Consider the following 27346-nt stretch of genomic DNA (forward strand, 5'->3'; position numbering starts at 1 on the left):
TTTTTTTTTTTTTAAAGATTTTATTTATTTATTTGAGAGAGAGAATGAGATAGAGAGAGCATGAGACGGGGGAGGGCCAGAGGGAGAAGCAGACTCCCTGCCGAGCAGGGAGCCCGATGCGGGACTCGATCCTGAGACTCCAGGATCATGACCTGAGCCGAAGGCAGTCGCTTAACCAACTGAGCCACCCAGGTGCCCCCAGAGTACTTTTAAGTAGAGAAAGCTTAGGGTGTGATTTCTACCCTGAACAGAGCACTCTGGCTGCTATACAAATTGACTGGAGAGGGCAAGAATGAAAACAAGGCAACTGGTTAGGAAGCTATTTCAACATCAGGGACCAGAGCATATGATGGCCTGAAGTACAACAGTATCTGTAGAAGAGGTGAATGCGTGAATTCAGAATACATTTCGGAAGCAAAAGGCGACGTGACTTATTATTGCATATAGGCGAGAGGGAAGGAAATGAAAGATAAATCCTGGGTTTTTGGCCTAAGCAACTTGGTGCCAGTTTTTAGAATGAGGAAATTGGGTGGGGTGGGGGCAGAGAAAATTAAGAGTTCTACTTCATTTTAATTTAAAATTTTTGATTGTGGTAAAATACACATGACCTAAAATTTATCATCCTAACCATCTTTAGGAGTGCAGGTGAGTGTCATTAAGTATATTCATATCATTGTATAACCGTCACCACCATCCATCTCCAGAACTCTTTTGATGTTGCAAAACTGAATCTCGGTCCCCATTAAACGATAACTGCCCACATCCCCCCTCCCCCCAGCACCTAGCAACCATCCTTCTACTGTCTGTCTCTATGATTGGACCCCTCCAGGTACCTCATTTAACTGAAATCATACAGTATTTGTCCTTTTGTGACCGGCTTGTTTCATTAAGCATTCTATCCTCAAGGTTCACCTGTGCCTGAGCACGTGTCAGAATTTTCTTTCTTTTTAAGGATGAATAACAGTCCACTGTATGTAGATACCACAGTTTGTTCTTTCATTCATCTGTCAATAGACACGTGGGTCGCTTCCATCTTCAGCTACCATGAATTATGTTGTTATATGAACATGAGTACATAAATATCTCTTCGAGTCCCTAATTTCAATTCCATTACGTATATACCAAGAAGCGGGATTGCGTGGATCATATGGCAATGTGATTTTTAATTGTTTGAGGAAACGTCATGCTGTTTTCTATAGGGACTGCAGCATTTTACATTCCCATCAACGGCACACAAAAGTGCGAGGGTTTACACATCCTCACCAACACTTGTTATTTTCTATTTTTTCTAAAGTCGTAGCCATCCTAATGGGTACAAGATGGTATCTTATTGTGGTTATGATTTGTATTTACTTGATGATTAGTGTTGTTGGGCATCATGTTCTGTGCTTATTGGCCGTTTGCGTCTTTTCTTTGGAGAAACGTCTATGAAGTCCTTTGCCCATTTTTTTTTTAAAGATTTTATTTATTTATTTGTCAGAGAAAGAGAGACAGAGAGAGAGAGAGAGAATGAGCAGGGGGAAGGGCAGAGGCAGAAGCAGACTTCCCGCTGAGCAAGGAGCCTGATGTGGGACTTGATCCCAGAACCCTGGGATCATGACCTGAGCCGAAGGCAGACGCTTAACTGACTGAGCCACCCAGGTGCCCCAGTCCTTTGCCCATTTTTATATTGCGCTGTTTGTTTTTGTTGTTGTTGAGTTGTAGGAGTTCTTTCTATATTCTGGATATTAACTGCTTATCAGATATATGACTTCCAAATCTTTTCTCCCATTCCATGGTTGCCTTTTCACTTTGTTGATCATGTCCTTTTATGCACAAGAGTATTAAATTTTGGTGTAGCCCAATTTATCTATTTTTCTTTTGTTTCCTGTACAAGAGTTTTATTTTAAATATAAAAATGAATTTATATTTAAGTATATTAATATTCTTAACTTATATTTCAGTACAAATTTGGAGACAGCTGTATATGTAAGTATGAAGTCCATAGGAGAGGTTAGAATGAGATATAAATTAGAGAGTTATCTGCATATTGTTGATATTTAAAGCCACAGGTCTGGACGAGATCACCCAAGAAAAAAGACACATGGGAACATATAGGTCTCCTTATGAGATATGATGGGCTATCTGTCATATTGGAGTAAGATTCCATAGGAAGATATCAGGAGGCTTTGGCTGAGTTAGATAGATTTGGATAATCTAAGTTACTGATGATCTTAATCTTCTGAGCTAGATGCCAGGTTAGGGTAGAAATTAGTCCTGGTCAAGCATCTATCCTCTCGGCTATTGTATTATTACAACAGTACTAGTTACAATAGCCCATGACATCATTTAGTCCTCACAACTGCTCTATGAGATAGATATTCTTATTGTCCTCACTTTACAGACAAAGAAACTGAAGAGAAGTTACTTTGCCCGGTTGCTACATTTAGTATGTGGCAGGTCCAAAGTAGAACTCTGCTCAGTCTGCCTCCAAGCCTACACTCTTAATTATTAATGTTACATCTCATTAGGCTACAAAATGAAATCTAGCCCTTGGCCCCTACCCCTACCCCTACTTCAGTCTCCTCAAGTTTCATATCAACACAGTCATGTCCTTGGATATATGACTTCCAAATCTTTTCTCCCATTCATGGTGGCCTTTTCACTCTGTTGATCGTGCCTTTTCACTCTTGGACTATTCAAGTCCAAGAGAGATGGGGCAGGTTCTGCTACCTTGGCTGATCTGCAGTCTCTTCCTTTGAACACTCTGGATCTTAACACAGTGCCTGGTTCTCAAATACCCCAAATAAAGAAAAAAAAAGTAGATGGACACAGCTTACTAGGACAACAGAAGTTGCCATGTTTCACTCCCTTTCCTCTTCAATCTAAATACTATGGTCCTTTGCTTTAGTCAATCTCAGTTCTTCTATTGTCTTGTCATTCTGTTCCCCGGTATTGCCACCCCCAAATCCAACCATGCATGCATTGTATTCCTACTCCAGGACCGTGGAGAAAATCACACAACCATGTGAATTGGGATCTCTACAGGCTGACATTTCCAACCACAGCTGGACCCTCAACCCGCTTGTCCCTTTCTCAACCCACACGTTCCTCCAGCCCATGAATGACCTCCCCTCTCCTAGATCTTAATGCAGCAGCTTGGATTGAGAGTGAAGAGGAATGTAGTTTGACTTATTTGGGGTTTAGATTTTGCAAGATGAATAAATAAAAGGACCAGGGTAGTGGGTGAGTGAATTGAGGGGATCACAAAGTATAAACTAGAAGGAAAAGGAACCAACTGTGTCTAGGTCAGAGCTGAAGGGTTGTGAGGAACACAAAAGGGACTGGAATGAAGTAGACAGGGTCCAGGGCATGTCGTTGGCAAGGAGGAACTGAAGTACAGGTAAAGGGTCAAGTGCTCTGAGACTGAGGTGTAGGATTACTCATGCTCCTGAGCATAAAAGTCATCAGTACCTGTGGCTGGGTTCCAGCTCATAGAATGTGGATAAGCAACTGGGCAGATTGTTGGAAACAGCAACTGGAAGAGTACAGCCCAAAGCTTGAAGGAAGTATTTCATGTCGGTGAAGGTGAAGGAATTGAGGTTTGGAACTGGCAGTGGGCAACTAGGAAAATGCTAAGAACGTACGTGGCTCTGAAGTTCACAGGAAGGGGGAAGTAAATAGCCTCCATTTGAGACAGGCACCAGGAGGGAAGTGGGGGTGCTCAGGGGGCAGCCTGGGCTCTGCCAGGAGAGACGTAGAAAAAGCACCCAGGGATAGACTTGAAGGACGACAGGTGTTTGTCCGCAGTGGAACACAGCAGTGGGAGGGTGAGGTGGTGGGCTCTGCAGGGACAGGGAGCACAGAAGGAAGCTAGAATCAGAGTGACAAGGAGGGTCAAATTTGCAGTGTTTGATAAAGGAGTTGTCAAGGTTCTCAAACTCAGGTTTAAGACTTTTCTGTGCCAGGGGCACCTGGGTGGCTCAGTCGTTGAGTGTCTGCCTTCGGCTCAGGTCATGATCCCGGAGTCCTGGGATCGAGCCCCGCATCAGGCTCCCTGCTCCGCGGGAAGCCTGCTTCTCCCTCTCCCACTCCCCCTGCTTGTGTTCCCTCTCTCGTTGTGTCTCTGTCAAATAAATAAAATCTTAAAAAAAAAAAAAGACTTTTCTGTGCCAACATAGCAGCATCAATAGTTCAAATCCTCATAATTTTTTTTTGCAAAGCCTCATAATTTTTTATAATCCATTTTTATAATCTATTAAATATAACCTCTGTGATAAGGTAATTTGCTTCAGAAGAGTGAGTGTTGCGTGGTAAAACCAAGTCAGGGGAGATGTGACTGGTGCTCAAGCAGAGAGGAGAGATCTGAAAATGCCCGGGTCTGGGTGGGAGAAAATGACTTTGACCGGGGTTTCAGCTCCACGGAGCTCAACCCAGGTCGGGGCACTGGGCTCGCTGCCGAAGCCACACGGACAGGAATTTATCATCTGGCTACACCGAACCTGCTGCAAGCAAGAATTTTGCATTCTTCATGGTCTTCATCTTTGCTTCCTGAGACCCCACACTTAGTTGACACTTAATAAAAGTTTTTATTTTTTAAACTTCTTTATGATTATAAAAGTAATGTATTTTGGGAAACATTTGTGAAGTATGGAAAACTACAAAAAAGGACCTAAAACAGAAGTTATCCATCATCCCCCATCCAAACATACCTACTGTTAATACCTTGAGATCTTTCCTTCTAGTTGTTTTTTCATATGTTTCAAACATAGTTTATTCAGGCATGCATTCATTATTTAGTTAATACTATTATATACTGTTTTTTAATACTTGCATTATATCATAAGTATTTTATCATGTTATTAAAAATAATTGTTAGGAACACCTGGCTGGCTCAGTTGGGAAAGTGTATGACTCTTGATTTCGAGGTCATGAGTTCGAGCCCCATACTGGGTGTAGAGATTACTTAAAAAAAATAAAACTTAAAAAAAATACTTAAATACCATTTTTAAAGGCTGAATAATATTCCTTCAGAAGAGCACACTATTTTTTATTTATTTAACTATTTCCACACAGCTTTTTTTTTATTGTGGTAAAAAAAAACACATAACATTGAATTTTGCCATCTTAACCACTTGCAAGTGTACAGTTTAATAATGTGATGTATTATTCAGTAGTATTCACATTGCTATGCACAGATCTCTAGAACTTCTTCATCTTGTAAAACTGAAACCCACTAACCACACTAATTTTAAGTACTTCATGTGAGTGGAATCATACAGTGTTTGTCCTTTTGTGACTGGCTTATTTCACTTAGCATAGTGTCCTTGAGGCTCATCCATGTTAGAACATGCAACAGGATTTCTTTTTTTTTTTTTTTAAGGCTACATAATGTTGCATTGTACATTGTACATGTACACGTTTTCTTTATCCATTCATCTGTTGATGAACATTTGGGTTGTTTCCAGCTCTTAGCTATTATTAATAATGCTGTGATGAACATGAGTGTGCAAACAGCTCTTTGAGATACTGCTTTGAACTATTTTGGATATATACCCAGAAGTGGGACTGCTGAATCATACTGTAATTCTATTTTTAATTTTTTTTGAGGAACCTCCATATTGTTTTCCATAGTGACTGCACCATTTCACATACCCACCAACAGTGCATAAGTATTCCTATTTCTCCACATCCTTGTCAACACTTGTTTTCTGCTCTTTTTATAGCAGCCATCCTAATGGGTGTGAGGTGGTGTCTCGTGGTTTTGGTTTGAGCTTCTCTAATGATTAGTGATGTTGAGCATCATTTCATATGCTTGCTGGCCATTTGTATATCTTCTTTGGAGAACTTTCTATTCAAATCTTTTGCCCATTTTTATTTATTTATTTTTTAAAAGATTTTATTTATTTATTTGACAGAGAGAGAGAGAAAGCACAAGCAGGCAGAGTGGCAGGCAGAGGGAGAGGGAGGCTCTCGGCTGAGCAGGGAGCCCAACGTGGGGATCAATCCCAGGACCCTGGGATCATGACCCAAGCTGAAGGCAGCCGCTTAACTGACTGAGCCACCCAGGACCCCCCTTTTGCCCATTTTTAAATCAGACTATTTGTGGAGCACCTGGGTGACTCAGTCAGTTAAGCGTCCGACTCTGGATTTCAGCTCAGGTCATATTCTCAGAGTTGTGAGACTGAGCCCTGCATCAGGCTCTGTGCTGGGCATGGAGCCTGCTTAAGAATCTCTCTCTTCCTCTCCCTCTACCCCTCCTCCCTACCCCATCCCCACTCCTGCCCGCACATGCACACTGTCTCTCTCTCTCTGAAAAAAAAGGAAGAAAGAAAGAAAAGAGAAAAGAAAAAAGAAAAAAATATCCAAGCATCTTAAGGCCCTGGAAACACTGCCATTTTCTTTTCCAGACAAAATAATCCAATTTACACTCCCACCAGAAGAATATGAAAATGTATCTCATCATACTCTCATTATTACTGAATACCATCATTTTGTAATCTGTGCTAATGTGTTAATTGGAAAATGGCATCACATTGTCACACCAATTAGTATTTTTTTCAATTGCTTGTGAAGCAGAACATTTTTTTTTTTAAGTAGGCTCCACACCTAGCTTGGAGCCCAACATGGGGCTTGAACTTACGACCCTGAGATCAAGACCTGAGCTGAGACCAAGAATTGGACACTTGGGGCCCCTGGGTGGCTCAATCAGTTAAGCTTTTGACTCTTGCTTTCAGCTCAAGTCATGATCTCAGGGGTCCTAAGATCGAGCCTGCATCAAGCTCCCTGCTCAGCAGGGAGTTGGCTTGAAAATTTTCTCCCTCTGTCTGTCCCCCCAGTTGTGTGCACTCTCTCTCTCTAAAAAAAAAAAAAAAAGAAGAGTTGGACACTTAACCAATTGAGCCACCCAGGTGACCCAGAACACTTTTTTGGTATGTTTATTGGCCACTGTTTTCTTGTTTGAAAACTAATAATTACTTTTGCAAATTTAACTACAATAATGATTATAATAATATATTTATCCATTTTTAAACAAATATTTATCAAGTATTGACTATGTGCCAAACACACTTCTAACTGCTGGGGATGGAATGTAAACTCCATGAGGAAGAAGGACATTAAAAAAAAAAAATGAAGAGGTAAATTAGTTAGGATGTTAGAGGGTAATAAAAACTATGGAGAAAAATGAACCAGGGACAGGTGAGTTTAGGACAGAGAGAACAAGATACAGTTTAAAATTGGGTGGTCAGGTAAGTATTTATCAAGCAGGTGACATTTGAGCAAGGACATTTGGGGACACACAGAGCAGGACCCTATAATTGGTGAACATATATAACTCGTCATCCAAATTGGGACATTTTTAGAGTGAAAAGTTGTTGGGGGGGAATTAATAATCACCCTAGGCTCATAGATAGAAACTGTGACTGTGGGGCGCCTGGGTGGCTCAGTCGTTAAGCGTCTGCCTTCGGCTCAGGTCATGATCCCAGGGTCCTGGGATCAAGCCCCGCATGGGGCTCCCCGCTCTGCGGGAAGCCTGCTTCTTCCTCTCCCGCTCCCCCTGCTTGTATTCCCTCTCTCGCTGTGTCTCTCTCTGTCAAATAAATAAAATCTAAAAAAAAAAAAAAAAAAGAAACTGTGACTGTTCTGGGAAAACTGGGACATGTGATCATCCTATGTATAGACTATTGTAAAGACTTTAACTTTTCAAAAACCTGACTGCAGTGGGATGAAACGCATGTAAATAAAAGCACATGCTGTGGGACCAGAAAGGGGGGAAGAAGCACACCTGAGATGGGGAACTATTGGAAGGTTTTGAGTGGAAAAGTGACATGGTCTCATTTAGATAACCAGGCTGCTGTGCTGAGGATAGACTCAGGGCGGGGAAGGAGCCGAATTAGGAGGAGGGACTGGTTCAGAAGCTAACAGAATCCACGCAAGACACTAGATTCTAGAACGTGCAGTGTCAGATTGGCTGCCAGTCGGAGACTGCTATTCTTAAGCGAGTGCAGGATGTTGCCTTGTTGACCTAACTTTAAAAGCAGTTTTTAAAACTCAGGAATGTATCTTGAATTTAATCAAAAGCTCTTTTGACATGTGTTGATCTACTTGGTCTTTGAACTACCAAAGAGATAATCATCTGTGTACTTGTTGTCTTTACAGAAACAGATTTTAAAAAGTCATCTCTTAATATTTTAAAATATAAAGTGCCAGTACAAACAGCAGTGAAAGGTAATTATCACATCTTTACTTTTTATATTTAGAAAAAGCTTTAAGAGGGGTGCCTGGGTGGCTCAGTCGTTGAGCATCTGCCTTCGGCTCAGGTCATGATCGCAGGGTCCTGGGATCGAGCCCCGCATCAGGCTCCCTGCTCCGCGGGAAGCCTGCTTCTCCCTCTCCCACTCCCCCTGCTTGTGTTCCCTCTCTCGCTGTGTATCTCTCTGTCAAATAAATAAATAAAATCTTTAAAAAAGAAAAAAGCTTTAAGAGCATTTTGCATATAGGAATTTAAAAATTTTATGTCTATGTATCAAACAAACATTTTCACCAAACTGGAGTTACAAAGTTTCTTAACTAAAAAATATTTATCAATGCTTGTTAAATGCAAGAAAGCACTATGCTAAACAGATCTATAGAGGATAAAAAGAGAAACAAGGTAAGGTCCCTAGCTTCCCAGAACTTAGGGGGGTGTGGGGGCAACAAGACAAGAGCCCAGCTCAGTGAAGGTTAACAAGAACCTGAAGAACACAGAGGGAACAGCCACTGCGGGTGGGAAGGAAGTTCGAGAAGAGCTTGTTGGGAGGCAGCATGACCTGCTGTCTGTGGGACAGGCTGCCCAGTGCTTAGCAAGGTCGATGGAAAGGTGATCCAGACAGGCTGTATCCATGGGGGAGATAAAAGCACTGGGTGGATGAAGCTATGCACTTGTGTCTCCAATGACAAAACATAAATTATTCTAGGATAGTCTGGTGGATTTTATTTATTTATTTATTTATTTATTTAATATTTTTTTATTATTTTTTAAAGATTTTATTTATTTATTTGACAGAGAGAGACAGCGAGAGAGGGAACACAAGCAGGGGGAGTGGTAGAGGGAGAAGCAGGCCTTCTGCTGAGCAGGGAGCCCTATGTGAGGCTCAATCCCAGGACCCTGAGATCATGACTCGAGCCGAAGGCAGTGCTCAACCGACTGAGCCACCCAGGCGCCCCTTTATTTATTTATTTTTTTAAATTTTATTTATTTGAGAGAGAGAGAGAGAGGGAGCAAGCACAAGCAGGGGGAGTGGCAGGCAGGGGAGAAACAGGCTCCCCGCTGAGCAAGGAGCCAGATGCGGGACTCTATCCCAGAACCCTGGGATCATGACCTGAGCTGAAGGCGGATGCTTAACCGACTGAGCCACCCAGGCGCCCCTCTGGTGGATTTTAAAGTAACAATCAAAAGGTAGCATCAGTGAGTCAGGAGGATATAGAATATGTGTTAGAAATATGGCAATAGAGAGAAAAAAATTGGGGGTTAATCAGAAAAGTTCAAGATAAGGAACTTGAAATAATAAGGACTACTTATCAAAAATGTTACTTTCAAGGTTCCTCTAAAAAACAGTGAAAATTTACATTTGGGGATAATTGTTTTTCGGAGCTGATGCCATCAAGTATCGTATGAAGACCAGTGGCTACCTGTTTCCACGCGCATAGCATAGCGCTGGGTATAGGGAAGGGTCCGGAGCTTACGACTGTGCTGTGCTCAGAGGCCACTTTCAGTGAAAGCATGTCTCCCAGGTGTCCAGGAGTAACCTCCTGCTCTGTTGCCATCTCAGCATGCCTACAACGTGCTGAGACAGAGACCTGACATGTCTCTCCTGAGCTTATGATAACACATGACCCCAGCGGAGGCCTTTATTTTTTCCCCCTGCTCACTTGTGGAACTGAAACCAGATGCACCCCTGGTTGGAGAGATCAGCAGCTGCAGACCGTGCTTAGGAAGGAATCTATTAATGGAAAGAACTGTTTAAAAAGTCTCTCCAGATTGTTGGCATGGACAGCCTCCTTCCTGGGGGCCGGTAGCTCTTGGCTGCAGGGCATACAAACCCATCTTTACCAACCTAACTGGTTTGTGGCTCTCCTGATTCTCTGTTTACTAGCAAAATACCTCTTCAGCCGCTCTAAAGAAACAAAGTTTAAACACGTGCTCAAAAAGATCCCAACAACTGCGAACCCTTCAAAAGGCCTTGAGTCATAGCCGCTGAAATCGTAGCAGGGAACTGCCTGGGTTCCCTTCTTAAAGGCCAGCAGGTCATATGACCCATGCTACTTGATCTCCTGCGGCATTTCACTTGTAAAACACTATTAATATCTGCCATCAATTCACTGCAAAGGATTGTATAAAATTTTCTGGATAGGAATACTGCATCTAATCATTTAGTTACAGCAGTATATGAGTTCACTTCAAACACGACTGTAATTTTGAATGTGCTGGTTCACTTACACACATACACACACATAGTGTTGTCACCTGATAGTTGTGTTAATACAATAACATTCTTTTTATGTGAATAGAGTTTGTATGTTTGGAAATGAGTGTTAATCTTTGTATGGATTTACTGGCCCTTGACCCACACAATTTTCAAAAAATCGTATGAACCCATTTCATCGAATTTGTTAAGAAGGTGGACTCTCTAGAAATGGTTTTTTATTAAAATTAAGGAGATTATCTGGAGTGTGCTCTATGACAAGCGTTTCTCAATAGCAGAGTCATCTTAGTGTTCATCGTCAGGCTTGGTCCAGTTCCTCAGGAAAGGCTTTGGTTTCCTCGTAGAGTCTGATGCAGCTGGTTTTCAGGTCACCAAATGGGGTGGAGATCTTATCAGAATGAAGTTATTAGAACTTTGGGATTTTCTTCCTTCTCTACTGAATCTCTTGGTTTTTTCCTAAACCTGAACCTGAAAATAAAGTAAGTGCTAAAGAAAATTAAATATTCAAGACTCTCCTCCTCAGAATGCTAGACTGACACTGGAAAACACTTAACCAGTCAATGACTATAACTCTAATAATAGCTCAGGAGTCTAGAGCTTGTATTCTCTAATTCTACAGTTTCCCTGAGGAAAGGATGGAGTGGTAAACATGAAGCTCTCAGCAAGCTAAAGTTGATATTGAAATAGTCATATCATTAGAAGAACACAACTTTTGGCACACACTTTGCTATACATGTCCTGTCAGGGATCAGAATCATCCACTCATATATAGATTTATGTTCTTCATGGCCAGGCACTAAAGACCCATTATCTTACAGAACCTCATGATAGCCATATGAACTGTTTCCCCATATGAACTATTCCCAGATGTGAATCCCGAGGTTTAGTGAAAATTAAGCAATTTTCCCAAATTCATTCACTAGATTTGGGATTTGAAGCCAGGCAGTTTCACTCTAGAATCTCAACTTCTCCTACAAATCACTCATCTTTAATTGTTTGCCAATCTGTGATACTGTAGAAAGATATTCGATTTTTGTCCCTGGTTCCTGACTCAGAGCTCCTAAATTCTTTGTCATTTCCTGAGTGATAGGGATCATCTTGTCCTTTATTCTAATGAGGCAACTCTTGGGGGGCCCCTGGATAGTTTCAGGATGGAGGCTGGTCACCAGAAAGATCAGGCCTTGATCAGAAGCCTGGAACTTTCAGCCCCACCTTCCAACCTCCAAGGAGGGGTGAGGGGCTAGAGGTTGGATTAGTTATTGATCATGCCTACGTGATAAAACCTCTATAAACCCCCCTGAACACTAAGGTTCAGAGAGCTTCTGAATTGGTTAACACATCCATGTGTGAGGATGGTGGTGTTCCCCAACTGCACAGGGACAGAAGCTCCTGCACTCTGGACCCTTCTGGACCTCAGCCTTGTATCTCTTCATCTGGCTGTTCGTATGTATCCTTTACAATAAACCTGAAATGGTAAGGAAAGTGTTATCCGAGTTCTGTGAGTTATTCCGGCAAATTACTGAACTTGAGTGGGGGAAGGGGGTTGTGGAAACACCAGACTTTGAAACCACGTTGGATAGAAGTGTGGATAACCTGGGGACCTGATATTTACCACTGACATCTGAAGGGAGGGCAGTCTTGTGGGACTAAGCTCTAAAACCTACGGATTCTGATGCAAACTCTGGTGGTTAGTGTTGGAATTGAATGAAATTGTAAGGCACCTAGTTGGTGTCAGAAGTGGTGGGTATCAGGAGAGAAAACTCTCATACAATCTCATAGGCCAAAAAAAAAAAAAAAAGATTAAATTGTTTTATTTTGTATTTCTTTATTAATGTGGACAAGTATCGTTTTTCGTGTATATACCTGCCACTGAAACATCCGTTTCTGTTAACCGCTTGTTGATGACCTTTGCCAATTTTCCTACTGAGTTGTCTTTTTCCCACTGACTGCTGAGAGTTTCGTGTATATTAGCTGTATTAGCCCCAGGTGTATATTGTGTGTTGCAAATATTTTCTCCCCTGGCTTTTTGACCTTTGTTTTTATTTATGGTTTCCTTTCTTGCTGTGCCAAGAACTTCTAAAGTTTCATAATCAGATGTAGCAATCTTTTCCTTTACGTCTCTTTGCGTTTCATATCACGCTCAGAAAGGCCTTCTCTGAGGTTACAAAAATAACAAAAATAACATATGTTTTCTTCTGGTACATTTATGATTTTACATTTTTAGTCCTCAATTTTTAATCACTCTGCAATTTATCTTGATGTATTTATTCTGGAGAAGGGTGCAAGTTTTCTATTTAACCAATGTGACTAGCTGAATTCTCTAACACCCTTTACTGAATAATCTAATTTTTCTCACTGATTTTGAATTGCAACTTTTTAGCATAGACTGAGTTCTCATAGTTTCTTGGATTTAATTCTGAACTCTATTCTATTCCAGTGATTTCGATTCCTACACCCTTATCATAATGGTTTTAATTACCTCTGCTTAGTAATATGCTTTATTATCTGATAGAGCTACTCTCTACTTACTACTCTGCTTTTTCAGAAATTTCCTGGCTATTCTTGCATGTTTATTCTGAGGAATTTTGAGGAATTTTGCTACCAGTTTTTAAAGTTCCACTTACCCTTTCACTTTCTGCATCTGCTCTAAGGTCTCTGGTAGAGTCATTCCAAAACTTTCCGGGAAGAAAAGGGTGATGATTCCAATGAAGACAGTCAGGCTACCCATGACGATGTAGGGCAGAACTCTGTTGTAAGCACCTGGAAGGCACAAGAACATCAATTAGATACGGGGATTCTCCAGATGTCCCTGGGAATTATTTTGTAATGGTGGCAAACAGTATTTGAGAGCAGTTTTAAACCTGAACATTGTCAGAAGGAAAAAGGTATGCAAAAGATCACAGTTTCTTTTTGGTAGAAGCCATTACCTCTGAGATTCCCATAATCATTTCCCTACGTGATTTTGCATTATCATAAGGTCTTCCATGCCGGTTGGCATTCTCCAAGCCACTCTTTAACCATGTGTGACAGATGTTCCTTTGATGGAAGTCTTCGTCTACCAACTTTTCCCTCTCAAGGTGGAAGTCATTAGAGATGGGGGATGAGCGGACATCAAGGAGAAAAAGGATATCGCAGGGACAGGTACTGGCCATGATGACTGGTGTGACCATTGCTTTTGCCTGAACTAGTAAGTAGGCTGCAGTGGACCGCTAGGTCCAAAGATCCATGATACTCTTAAAAAAATTAAAAAAAAACCTAAGTAATATGTTCAATCCAATTTCAATCACTAAATGTCAGGCACAGTGAATGCACTATACCTGGATTTGGTTTCTTTTTGCAACATTTACGTGTCTTGGTTTTGTAATGTAATTGCAAGAACCATTCCACCTCTTCACTATCTGGTGTTACTTGGACAGGAGAATAATAGAGCCTCATTTTGCTTCCTTTCTGCAAACAGATTACAGAGGAATAGCACACCCAAGGATTTTATTTGTCAGAAAACATTAATCTGGAAGCTTCTCTGAGGCGTCTATGTCACTAACAGGAGTAGCTGTTGTGGAACAGAAAGATCTGTCTCAGACTCTTCCATTCCTTCCGTACCCAATGGTCCACCTTAGACCAAGTGAGCGTGGCTTGAAAGTAGAGGGAGGAACAAAGGGAAAACAACACCATTCTATATTATAATGTGTTTTCTTAGGGCTTATTCAGGGTAGCCGTGCAGAGTATGTTTAAAATAAGAAAATGTTTCACTTTATCTGCAAAGATTAGGGTGTACCTTTGCTGAGGATTTAGATAGAGTATTTGTTTGTGTGCGTGTTTGAACCAATCAGAACCAGTGTGTTTGAACCCACGGATGACTAGGAAGAATAAGGACACGTTATCAGCATCTCTCACCAGCAGAGTCCTTAATGGGGCTTAGGCTTGGAGTGTGAGATCCCACAACCATTGAGCAACCCACTGAAGCCCCCCTGTGGTATTATTCCAGATTGAGAAATCTGACTATATAAGAACTAAAACTTCCTAAAATATCATAAAATCTAAAGTAAATGATGAACTAGGAAAAATATTTACAACATATATGCAAAGGGCTAGTTTGTTTCGATTACAAAGAACTCTCACAAATCAGAGGCGCCTGGGCGGCTCAGTCGGTTAAGTGTCTGACTCTTGATTTCAGCTCAGGTCATGATCTCATGGGTTTTGAGATCGAGCCCCGCATCAGACTCTGCGTTCAGCAGGGCTTCTGCTTGAAGATTCTCTCCTTCTATCCCTCCCCCAGCTCACATGAGCATGTGCTCTTGCACTCCCTCTGTCTCGCAAATAAATAAATAAATCTTAAAAAAATGCTCAACTTTATTTAAAGAATTAGAAATGAAAGCAATAATGATATCCATTTTTCAGATAACAGATTACCAAATGATTAAAAAATTGGATCATCTCCATTGTTAGGATATGGAGAAATAGGCACTCTCATATACTGATAGTTGGATTGTAAATTAGTACAATACTTAGAGGTCAGTTTGGCAATATCTATGAAAATTTTAAATTGCTCCAACAATCCATGAATCCAAGTGTATGTAATTAAATGAACAAAGGGCCTTAGGGGGATAGAGGAATGTTCATTGCAGTGTTATGTGTAATAACAAAAACCTGGAAATGGCCTAAATGTCCATCCATTGAGCCTAGTTAAACTATGTATATACATACATTGGAAGAATATATACTAACTAAAAAGAAGGTAGAAGCGATATATGATACAATGTTAAGAAAGTTGTGAAACAATATATATAATTTTGTTTATGTGTTTAATTTTATTGTGTATATATATGTTTTGCAAAACAAAATGTCTGAAGGGCTACTCACCAAAATGTTAATATTAGCTACTTCTAGGGCTGCAGTCTGGGGAGCCGGGAGAGAAGAGGTGAACTTGTAATTTTTCCAGTACTTTCTGTGCTGTTTGCATTTTTCACAATGAAAAATCTATTCCTTTATATTTAAAAAAAGAACAAATTGACAAGATGCATCTCACCGAGGTAAACAAAGTAGGGAGCAATGATGCTGCCCACTCTGGATGCCATGGATGTGACCCCCACAGCCATGTTCCTGACCAGGGTGGGGTAAAGCTCTGCAGTGAAGACATACAGCATGGAGAAAGCAGAGGTGATCCCGAACTTTCCTAACATCACCAGACCAATGGACAAGAAGTTGTAATCTGGAAAAGAGACCCAGCGTAAACAGAGGTGCTTTTAGAAGTAAGACTTTGTAACTCAGTTCTTTCATTGTCCTTTTTGCCTGTACAGCAATGTTTTTATAATATAAACATATTCCTGGAGCACCTGGATGGCTCAGTCGGTTAAGCTTCCGACTCTTGATTTCAGCTCAGGTCACAATCTTAGGATCATACGATCAAACCCTGCGCGCCAGCTCTGCGCTGAGTGTGGAACCTGCTTAAGATTCTCTCTCTCCCTTTTCCTCTGCCATTCTCCTTCCCCCCTCTCTCTTTCTTAAAAAAGAAAGAAAGAAAGAAAGATATTCCCAAGTAACACTTTCTCTTCAAATATCTTAATAATCGGACACAAGCGAAGATGGAGAGCGGGGGGTTGCTTTCTGTTTTGCTCAACTGTTACTCTAGATCATTTAGGCAGTCAGTGACCTTTGTCCACTTTTGTTACAACGGTTTCATGGTAAATTGTTAGCATGTTAATATAGTTAAGTTTAATCTTCAAAGAGAAGGATCAATCCTTTCTATCCTGTTTATTCTTATTAAAGAAATATATGTTTCTCTGTCTAATACTATGTTATCAATGATCTATTGACAACATTTTAATAATATGAGAAAGTTAGGCATAAGGAGAAAAAAGAAGCAAATGTATTCAGTGTGCTCTTTAACTACTTCAGGATCACAGACCCTAAAAATCACTGACTTATATTGGAACTGGCATGTCCTACACGCTGCAAACTGGAAAATGCTCCTCAGGGAAGAGGTCTGAAAGCACCAAGGGGATGACTGATGGCATTTGTCTTCCTCTCAGGCAGTGATGTCTGATGCTCTGAGGCTGACCCCCATTTCAGGGGAGTTGTTATGAACACAGGAAATTATGTAGTTAGCTGTCGTTTGTCCGGTGGACTTACGAAGACCTTATGATGTAAGGGCATCACAAACAGGGTGCAGTGACTAATGATTAGTCCAGTCAAGGTGTGGATCTTTTCTGGTAAGCTGTTAATATTGGTTAACTTCTTACCTGCAGGTACGAACTGAATTAAGAGAAGCACGCCTCCTCCCAAGAACAGTACTCCAGCTATGATGTAACGCCGAGGCAGGGTTCGAAGCAACAACCAGGCTGTGATGTAAGCTGGAACTTCGATCAAGGCAGAAAGGAAACAGTTCAGATAGGCATCTCCGTGTAAATTAGGAGCGTTGAGAGACAGAGCAAAGTAACCCACTGAGGTTAGCATCCTGAAAGACAAAAGAAAAAAGGCAAAAATGACAAGAGGATAGCTTGAACCACTCCATAATTCCATGATGGTCAAGAAATTGTCTCCATCTTTCTGTCCTGTAAGTAGCCGCTAGTCACATATGGCCTTTTAAAAGTAAATCAATTTAAATGAAATTAAATTAAAAATTCAGTTCTTTAGTCACACTAGCCACACTTCACCTGCTTGATAACCGCATGTGGCTAGTGGCTACTACGATGGACAACTCAGACATAAAACATTTTCATTGTTGTGGAGAGTTCTCTTCGACAGCACTAGTCTAGCTATACCAACATTCAACAACACCTACCCTGGTCTAGTTAATTTCAGATTTCAATATTTCCTGAACAGTTTGTACATCCTCGTTCCCTTACAACTATTATTTGAAGAAAAACCGTCAGTCATGTCAGTGCACACAAAATCCAGGTTTTATTCTTACCGAAAAGAAAAACAAGGACACATAGTCAATACTGTGGGATTCACTTTCGGTGAATTCCAATCCATTTATTAAAACTCACTTTCAGGGAGAGAATGAAAGTCCCATAGTGGTTCAAAGTATCACAGAGTACACACTGCATATCCTGTCCTTACAGTCAACTTCCACGGAACCACAAAGCTCTTCTGTATAAAAATAACTGCATCTTGCAGGTTCCTTTGTGCAGAAATTTGCTTACGATTAACATGACCAAAAAGCAGAGGATATCTAGAAAATGTTTTCAGGAACATTGTTGTTCTATGTCACTGTTCTATTGCTAATACAGCGTCAGGAAGCAGGAGTTGAATTAGCTTCTCAGTTTCAGCCACCAGCACCATTATTACTATTAATCCCAATTACTTTAGGAGTGGAGGGACCCTTTCCCTGTGGGCCACAGTACTGCAGGCTTAAATATTGTTCCCTGTGACTTTTTTTTCAGCATCCATGTTCCATGAATTGAATGGAGGCATTTCCAAATAACTTAGAATTCTATAATTTTTATTTTGTTTCAGGAAGACTCAGTCCTTGCCCTGACGTTCCTGTGAATTAGAGAAAATCAGTTGTATACTTAGGTGCTACGTGTCGCGTTCATAGATCACTTATTACTTACCAGAGCAGCAAGGACATGATGGTTATTGTGGCAATATTCTGAGTCCTGAATAGGTCCAGAATGAAAACTTTCTGCTGACTTGGGAGTTTTAGTTCCTGTAGCTAAAATAATGCAAACAACCATGAGATTAAGAGGTAATGAGGAGGTATCTTCAACCATGGCAATGTGGGAAAGACCTATTATGCATATAACGCTCCTTCACCTTGAATATGCTCAGAAGTCTGGAATTTGAGGGGAATAAGGGCATCCACGTATATGATGCTTATTCTAACACTTTAGAATACTTGTGGCCCATTTTAGACAGAGCCTTAGAATTGGCTTCAGTGCCTCTTTATATAAAGCCTGATGACTATCAGCCTTTTCTTGACTCATGGTCATCACTGTGGTGACTCAAATCACACTGAGCTGTGACCCTTAGGACCCAGGGAGTGGGTAGGGCCAAACAGCCCCAACTGCCTTGAGGTCCATGTCTGGTTTTGTATTTTTCTTGTTGTTGTCTCAGTGTCAGAACAGTTTTAGGTTCACTGAGGGACCTTGGGTAAGAGGTCTGAGCAGCAGTTTACTTCTCTGTTAAAAAGGTATAATAATTGGGAGTTGAGAAGATTAAATGAGAGCATATATATATATATATATATATATATATATATATATATATAAAACTTAGCATAGTACTCAAACCATGGTAGATGCCCAATCCCGTTTTAACTATAATTATTACTATGACTGCACCATTGAGGAAAATATGCTAACTATCTGGCTAGTGGCAGTTTCTTACCGCTGTCAATGGGCTTCCCTCCTTTACTTTTAATTTACTAAATTTAACTTGCCATGTGGTAGGAATCTAGATAACCAAGCTTATTGGAACTTGTAAAAAAAAAATTACAAGGCTCTGAGGTACGGAATCTCTCTGGGATATGGTGTGTGTGCAATAAGAGGCTTAGGAAGGAGTGTCTACTGTGAAGGAATGAGACTGATGGACCTGCCTTTGTAGCAGGTGCTCCCCAGATATGAGCCTCCTTCTTTCTAAGAATAACCAGACACTCCCTCTTGCTGCTCACAGACATATTACCTTTCTTCTTCTACATGATTTGGAGTGTACAGCCCCAGAACATGCCCCTGGCAGCATAACCCTATTATCACAACCAAAGTAAAGCCCCTGAATAAACTAGTGGGAACTAGAAGTCTTCACGGAGGGTTCTGGAAGTGGTGCCATGCACGGATAGGACCTGTGCATCAGGCCCACGCTAACACTTGGTGCTTCCACGGGGCCCTTATGAAAATGCAGCTTGCCAGGTCCCACCTGGGGCCTGCTGAATTTGAATCTTTCCTGGGGCCCTGAAGCCTACAACTTCATATTTTTAAAGTTACTTGGGTGATTTATTTCCCCCTTGGGTGATTTTGATAACAGCCAGTTTTAGAAAACTCAGGATAAGAATAGTCTTGTATCCAGTACTTGTGACTGTATGGAGTCACCAAAATACCTTTGGACCAGACGCCATGAGCAGGCTAAAGGTGCTTCAGAAGGAAAGCCAGAGAAGCCCAAGACAGCTTTCCTAGATGACACTACTCTATATTTTTTTCTGCCCACTGCCTCTAACATGAGATAAGAAATCACATGCTGTTAAGCACATGTACTTTGGCACCAGAGAGACCTAGTGAGATTTCTAGCTATGGGATTGTGGGCAAATTCCTTAACTTCTCTGTACTTCGATTTCCTCTCCTGAAAAAAAGGGCCTAGAGTACCTATGGCTTGTGTGAACATCAAATAAGCTCAACACTGTGCCTGACATCTGGTAGACTCTCCATTGTCGTTCTGAGCAGGCTGTATGTGCTAGCACAGGGCTCTGTGGATTCTCCTGAAGAGGACCCCCCTCCCTGCCCCGCCTTGCCAGGAGGTGAGCATCAGAGATGAGCACAAGCTCCCTTTCCTTCAGCGGGCTCGTCCAGTTCAGGCTCCACGTGCCTGATGGTAGGAAGAAACGAGGTGCTTTCAGAAGCATGTGTTTTGACACTGAACTTTACTCTTATTTGCCCATAACTATGTCTTCTATGTTTTATGACTGCTTTCAACCATGTAGGTCTGATCTCCACTACTAAACTGTAAGTTCCTGAAAGACAGGAATCAGATCACAGACGCAATAAACATCAATCAACAACCAGCACCACCCTGAGATGCAGAAGAGTCCACTGGCCACCCCTGATGTCCAATAAATTATCTAAGGCTGGGAATGGAATTCTTGATCTGAAGAGCAAAGGATTAAGAGATATTTGCCCTGGCAGCCCTCTGAGAACTTGGGTTCATGGCCCTGTAATTAATCCTTCGGCTATTGCCAGGATATCTGCTTCTGTCAGAGGTCCCAAAGGCCAGGGATGGAACCGAGGAATGCCCACCACCCTCCGCAGCGTCCTGCTTTCTGGGGGAGCCAGACTTGAGTCTGTGCAGACTTGAGTGTGGGGCAGGCATACTGTCTCTGCAGCTGTCCCCATTTTCTTGGGCTATCCTGAGCAGTCCCTTACCCTTCTCCTAGCCAGGAATGCCCTGCCCCCATCCTCTCCATTCATCTAAGCCCCCACCCCCTGGTTTGGACCTGGCTCTTCAGCCCAGAGTCCGTCCGTTCCCTTTCTCTGCTGGTACACAGCATCCACACCTTGGATACTTAGCACTTCCTCCCTCCTGGTATCATTTATGTTACATCTAATCCTCTTGACCCTCTTAGCTACATGCTATGCTCCCTAAGCATAGGAACTGTATCTAACTTTTGTTATTTTCTCTAGGACCCAGCACAGGGCATGGACGGAGACACTGAGGTCCTCACCGACTGTCAGGAAGTAGGACTGCTTCCACAGAATATCATCTTTCCCTCGTGGCCTCCTGCCTTCAGGGGTGACCCCTCGAGCCTGTGCCTTCACGCCTTTAGGTTGTAGACACGACACAGCAAGACTAGAGGCATACACAGCTTCTTCAGCAGTTGTGGCCTGATTCAGAGTACAGTGGGGGAAATCCATGGATGGAATACCCCCGACCACACTTTTTCCACTTCATCTGGACCTTCAAAGATCACCGGAATGTAACTGCACCAGTAGTATGGTGAAATACCAATAAAGAGTTGCAGGTAAAACTTGCCAAAGGCAAGGGGGACTAGTATTTAATCAACACTTGCTATAGGCTAAGCAGTTTACATATATGATTGCACCTAATTCCGCCGCAGCCCTCTGAGGTGGATTTCACCTCAGCACTTAATCATCACGGTGTCTCAAGGACTCACACAGAGCCTGGTACATGGTGGGCACACGTTGGATTAAATTAAGTCAAGAATGAATAGCTGACCTTAAGAGGACACATCTGCAAATGCTTACCTCCACAGGATCAAAAATCACCATCGGGGCAGCTATGTTGTTCATTTTTGCAGCTTTTTGGATGATACTTTCAGCCTCTCTAAATCTTCTCTGGGATATCAACCACCGGGGAGATTCGGGAATAAACCTGGAATAAATTTTTCATGGTTTATAATTTTTCACAGTAGTGAGGTTTAATACTATTCACCGTAAATTGCCCCCAAATAATTTTTATTTTGTAAGATTATAATTTGTCTATTTAAAAAAAATCAGGAAGGAGGCCTCATAAAATTTCCATTGAGAATAGGAATAAATAAAAGCACCTCCAAGTTTCAAAGTTCTGATCAAATCACAGGGCTGATTGATCATCAGTTGTACTTGAAGGCAGGACCAGACCATAAGGGGTAACATTAACTGTGGGTACTGTAAGCCAGGCAGTGGGAGAAAGTCATTTCAAACTTAATAACCATTGTGGCTCTTAAAGAAACACAATCTAGTATCTTTTCAGTGCATCCATCCCTTAGAGAATTCCCAGTGTCCCAGCTGACGATGGTCAGAAGTTTACCAGGTAAAGGTGGCCAAGACATCCGTGCTCTTTGGGCTTTTCTTGTGGTCAGAGGAGAAGGTGGATACATGGACACCCCCCTGTGGGCTGTTCCTGTGGCTCTCAGATTCCCAGGGCAGTGAGTAACCAAACGAGGCTTTGGGAGACAATGTTGTCTTTTTTTTTTTTTTTTTAATGTCTAGAAACTTAATTTTTTTTATTACATACAATTCACTTCTATTCTTTCCTAATTTGTCTATTTTTTCTATTCTTATTTCTTTTTCTCATACTTACATTTATTTATATTTTTCTATTCTTTCCTACTTTTTATTTCTCAGTATCTCTTAGCCATTCTTCTGCCAGCTCTTTCTTTCCTTACCTATCGGTCAGTGCTCAGTGATCCTAGAAAATACACTACATGTAGCAGATACAGAGGCCTCCTATCATTAAACGGGCCCCTCCAAAGCCTCAACAGCAATTAACCTCAGAGCAAAACACAACTTATCAAATGGTCAAGCCTCAGCTCCCTTCCCCAGCCGACTAGCACATGGGTTGAAACAGGAACCCAGTTTCTGTCATTTTGGAAGATGCCGTTAGCTGGTCCCTGTGGTAACTCTGATGATGTTGGGTCACTGACCTTCAGTAAGTAGAGCTGCACTGGTCCAGAAAGCTTTCTGCACTGCTCTGTAGCCGTGTTGCCAAATATCGTAGTCGATAACGGCGTGTGGCTATTGAGCCCGTGTAACTGGCGTGAACGAGCAAATGAACGTTTCATTTATTTAAGTATGTGCGTGTGCCTAGAGGCTACTGCGAAAGTGCAGAATTAGAGCTCCTACTTCCCAGCCACTGTATGCTTCATGCCTATGTACATGTATACCCCCTTCTAATTCTGAACGATGCCTTTGCCCCGCAAGGTTGTTCTTAGAAATACCCAACCTTTCTTCCCACAGGCTCTAAGGGCCCTCATGGACCTTAATGTCTAGTCGGCTAGATATTGCAAAGCTTCCCCCATGTTGCGTCTATGGGCTCCCTCCCCACCCCCTACACAGTTACCCCATTCATACTTGTGGTCCGTTCTTGCCAAACCTTATAAGGGAAGTTGAGATATAAAAAAAATCCCCAAACCACCTGCAGGGCTCTGGTTTACTCCCAGTTGCTGCCCGCGATGCTCAGGGTGCTGCGATCTCTCCTTCGGCCATGGCTTTTGTGCTGCACGGAGTATCAAGTCTAGCTGATGGCTGCAGAAGCTAGGGGAGCACCAAACGAGGTTGTACACTATAGCCTCTTTGTAGATGGAATTCAAATAGAACAGGGGGAAGGGCATTGCTGGAGAGTCTCTATCACACACTGAGGAGGCAGCAGGGAGCCCAGCAGCCCCAAGCCAACCCTGCATGACCCCAGCCCACCTAGACTGACGAGCATGGCTTCAGGATGTCCCACCCTCAGGAATGAGGTGTTCGTAAGAAAGCGATTTTGTTTTATAGGAAAATGGTAAGACTGTCGTTAAACTTTTAGGACGAGCACACGGCTTTGTGTGCTGGTTCCGGGGCTGTCCTCTGTCTGGGGCAGTCCTGTCCCTGGTACAGCGTGCCCACAGCCCGGAGTGCTCACGAGCCAGCTCGGGGGCAACAGAAGGAAGAACTCTCCTTAGGGCAAGGGTAAGGCAGCTCCTCATGGGATGGACTGTCTCTACTGGAAACCACAGGGGCTGACCTATCAGGGTTGTTCCTTGCTGCAATATTGGGACCTGAAGCAAAGGTCCAAGCCCTAGAAATTAAAATCCCTACTAATCTCTTACAGTCAGTCAGGGCCCTTTTATTTTTATTCTCCTTCTCTCTTTCCCTCCCTCTGATAGAATCACACAGTAATAAGGTTGCTTATAACATATTTTAGAAGTACTGGTCTCTTAGTCCAAAATGGCAGCTAGAGCCAGGGATCACAGATTATTAATTAACATCATTCATCTGAGGAGGCAGAAAATAACCTTTGAATAGTCTTGTCTTGTGTCGTGAGAGAACCTCTGGTCACCAACATCTTTCACAATAAATTCAGTCAGCAAGGGAATTGTGGAAAGAGGGTCAGAAGATGTGACAAAGCTGATGTTGGTGATTATGATGATGATCATGATGGCTCTCATTCCAGAAAATTGCCCTGCTCTTGTAAATCTGGGGTGCTTCCTTGGAGACAGAGCTCTGTAGTTAGTGGCCTGTCCTTATTTACCATAAGTTTTCCTGACCCTCAGACTGGGTTGCAGAGGAGATCTCCAAATCAGAATAGTTATCTAACCTTTAACACACTGTCTCTCAAATTCCAGGCAACTGAGGGAAAAATTGCTTTCTCTTCTCAGGCACATCCATGCCAAGAATTTACACTGAAAAACGATAGCAGTCTTAGATGTGATAAAAAGACAGTAACTGGGAGTGGTCCAACCCAAGCTAACTGGTCCAACAAGGACAAAATGTGCTACCTGTCAGCCTCTAAGGCTGCCTAACAGCTGCAGCAAGATAAAGGACCTTCTGGCAAATTCCTAGGCTGTGTGCAAAGGTCAGGGAACCACGAGGACTAGTCTAAACCATGAGTTTTTAAACCATGGTCAAAGAAACTTTCATTGTGTGTAAGCAGGTAGAGATCAAGCAGTTCGGTAAAACCTATACTGTTGGGAGATTTGATATTGATATCATGAAACCAAATCAAGAAGAGTTAATGAGAGAAAAAGAGAGAGAGAGAGAGAGAGACCCACCAGTAGAAGAAATCCCCTTTCCTCTTGCTTAAATAAGGGAGAAAAAAAACCCCAAAACAAAAACAAAAGAAATGGGGAATCCCCAAAAAGAAGGTGCAGCTGGGACCTTATTCCATTATTCTAATCTCTTCTCTCACCTGAAATTTCCCACATAATCATATTGGGTGAAACTGGGGCCAGTATCTCCAAACTTGGTTAATCCCACACTGATTTGTCAAAATTGGGTGGCAGGATCGAGGAAGGAGAGAACATTTCTCTAACAGCTCATTAAATGAAAAGAATTCTCTCGCCCTTCAAGACAAAGCAGAGGGATGCCTGGGTGGCTCAGTTAAGTTATGGTCAGAATCTGGGTCACTCGGGGTGCCTGGGTGGCTCAGTCATGAAGCGTCTGCCTTCGGCTCAGGTCATGGTCCCAGGGTCCTGGAATCGAGCCCCGCATCGGGCTCCCTGCTCAGCGGGGAGCCTGCTTCTCCCTCTCCCTCTGCCTGCTGCTCCCCCTGCTTGTGCTCTCTCTCTCTGACAAATAAACAAAGTCTTAAAAAAAAAAAAAAAAGACAAAGCAGATAAACAGGCACATCCTAGATGTTAATCACCCCGTGATAGGGAAGCTTGAGGAAATTACATGAATTGAATCCAGAAGGAGAAAGAGATTTCCTGGAGAGAGAAAGGTGTCAACAGAGCAGGGTGGGGCAGAATTGGAAACAGCAAAATCCATGGGTACCATGTCCAAAAACAAGATCAACAACCGACAGCGGACGGGACGGGGGGAGGGCTCAGAAGGGCCGGGTTTCCTGAGAGCGGGGCTCTGTGGGACCTTGGAGAATCAGACCGGGGCACACAGGCCCACCCGCAGCGAGGCCAACACGCCCCGGGCTTCGAAGGCCAGCTCCACAGGGACCACGCAGCCTGCGCGAGGGTGAGCACCAGGCATGCCGGGCCGCGGCGGGGGGCTGTCTGGGACAGAACCACACTCACCACCACAGCGGGACGCACAGCACCCCGGGTGCCGTGAGCGCCAGCAGCAGCATCCGCCAGTCTCGGATGAAGTAAGCAAACAGCGGCAGCAGCATGTAGCCAACTGCAAAAAATGTGCACACTCCTAACGTAGAGAATAGAATACGAACTGACTTGCCAAGAATTTCTGTTCCTGTTCAAAACAAGGGAGGAGTATTAGCATTTTAACTCACTTTAATATTTGCCGTTTTACATCATTACCTGGCAGTTGGAGTTCGAGCTACAATTACTGGGAAAAGGGGAAAGGCGTTTGTCTTATGGCCCAGAAGGAGGCGTGATCAGCGTGAAGGAAAGTGGGAAGCGACCCAAGACTTGTCGCCTTAGAGAAGGATGAGTTATCATGAGATTTTAAAGGAGCCACAGATTTATCTTTTTATGGCTGTCTCATGCCCAGCCCCGAGAGGTCATCTCTTCTGAGAATGCCCCGTTTCCAAAATAAGCGCCCAAGGTGAGGAGCAGACAGGGTTTCCCGGGAGACAGTGGGGGCTCTTCTGAAGGGCTCTGTGGGGTCACGATGCATGTAGCCTTTCCCACATTTCCCCACTATAAACAAACAGACACGGGGTCTCAGGGAACAGTGGACAATTCAGAGTTAACAAAATCGTATTAGGACACCATCAGCCACCCTTGAGCCCTGAGAGCTGATAAATAGGATCCAGCTGACTCCGGAGGTACACAGAGCAGCCCCCTACCCCCCCCCCGCAGACACCCAGGGCTGAATTCCCTGCAGCCACATTGTACTCAGGGATCAGCCCCAGGCAGACACAGTCTATTCAGACCAAGGAAAGAAAGAAGGAGCCATTTTGCTGGCCCAGCAGGTGGCAGCTCTCGAGTTGGCCACACACACAGGGAACTTCACAGAGCTTTCCCAGAACACCGCAAAGGCCCAAGACTGCCTGGTGTTGGGCCCTGTTTTGGGAGAGGACACACAGGTGGCTGTTGGCTCTTGCTCTGCTCAGTGCCCCAAGTCTTCTAGAGATATGCCTGCCTCTTAGAGCTCCCGGTTGCAATGGGGGCGTCCAAGAACAAGCTCCTCTGTTGGCACAGAGCTCCAGGCCCTTTCCAGAATCCGCTCTTGGTCCTCTGCCCCTGAGGCAGAGATCTGGCCAATGGCAACAGCTCTGCTTTTTGTTTGGGATCTGCCCACCGCTACAGAAGAGTAGCCCAGGAAACACAAAACAGAGCATTCAAAGGACCATTCAGGCTTGTCTTTCAGGAGATATTTTCTCAGTTGTATTTGTATGCCCTGTGCACAGGCTAAGGAATTAAGAGCTAATTCCAGAGGAGCAGTATGATAACTACAGGGTCCACATCTGCAAGGATTTTTTTTCAATAAATACAGTACGATACTGTAAATGTGTTTCTCTCCCTTATGGTTTTCATAATAACATTTTCTTTTCTCTAGCTTACTTTATTTTGAAAATACAGTATAGAATACATATAACATACAAAATATGTGTTCGTCTACTGTGTATGTTGTTGATGTATGAAAGAACGTTAGGGTTCGAAGCTGATGGCCAAGAAAGAATTCTTGAGAGGTCTTTGGTGCAAAAAGGTGATTTTATTCAAGCACTTGGACAGGACCCATGGGCAGAAAGAGCCGCACCAGGTTCATGAGGAGCTGCCCATTATATACTTTCAAGTTGCGAGGGGGTTAGGGATAGTGTAAATCTCTAAGGAAGTGGGAAGCAAGGTTTCCTGGACCTTGAGG

At 42.8% G+C, this 27346-nt stretch overlaps 2 protein-coding genes across 3 annotated transcripts in view; both read right to left on the reverse strand.

The window, feature by feature from the left end:
• Positions 1-27346, reverse strand: part of SLC22A5 (solute carrier family 22 member 5) — a 78089-nt gene that overhangs the window by 27717 nt on the left and 23026 nt on the right. The window lies entirely within an intron of this gene.
• The window catches only part of SLC22A4 (solute carrier family 22 member 4), a gene marked incomplete at its 5' end in the record, with an annotated part of 26064 nt that continues 9364 nt past the window's right edge, over positions 10647-27346 (reverse strand). The window contains 7 exons of the mRNA XM_081825777.1: positions 10647-10913; positions 13070-13205; positions 15472-15654; positions 16685-16899; positions 18002-18102; positions 21359-21485; positions 25597-25768. Coding sequence (XP_081681903.1) covers positions 10838-10913; positions 13070-13205; positions 15472-15654; positions 16685-16899; positions 18002-18102; positions 21359-21485; positions 25597-25768 — 1010 coding nt within the window. The remainder of the gene's footprint in view (positions 10914-13069; positions 13206-15471; positions 15655-16684; positions 16900-18001; positions 18103-21358; positions 21486-25596; positions 25769-27346) is intronic.

This window comes from Leptonychotes weddellii, chromosome 7 (assembly GCF_054177405.1).
Source record: "Leptonychotes weddellii isolate Sample4059 chromosome 7, ASM5417740v2, whole genome shotgun sequence".
Taxonomy (NCBI): domain Eukaryota; kingdom Metazoa; phylum Chordata; class Mammalia; order Carnivora; family Phocidae; genus Leptonychotes; species Leptonychotes weddellii.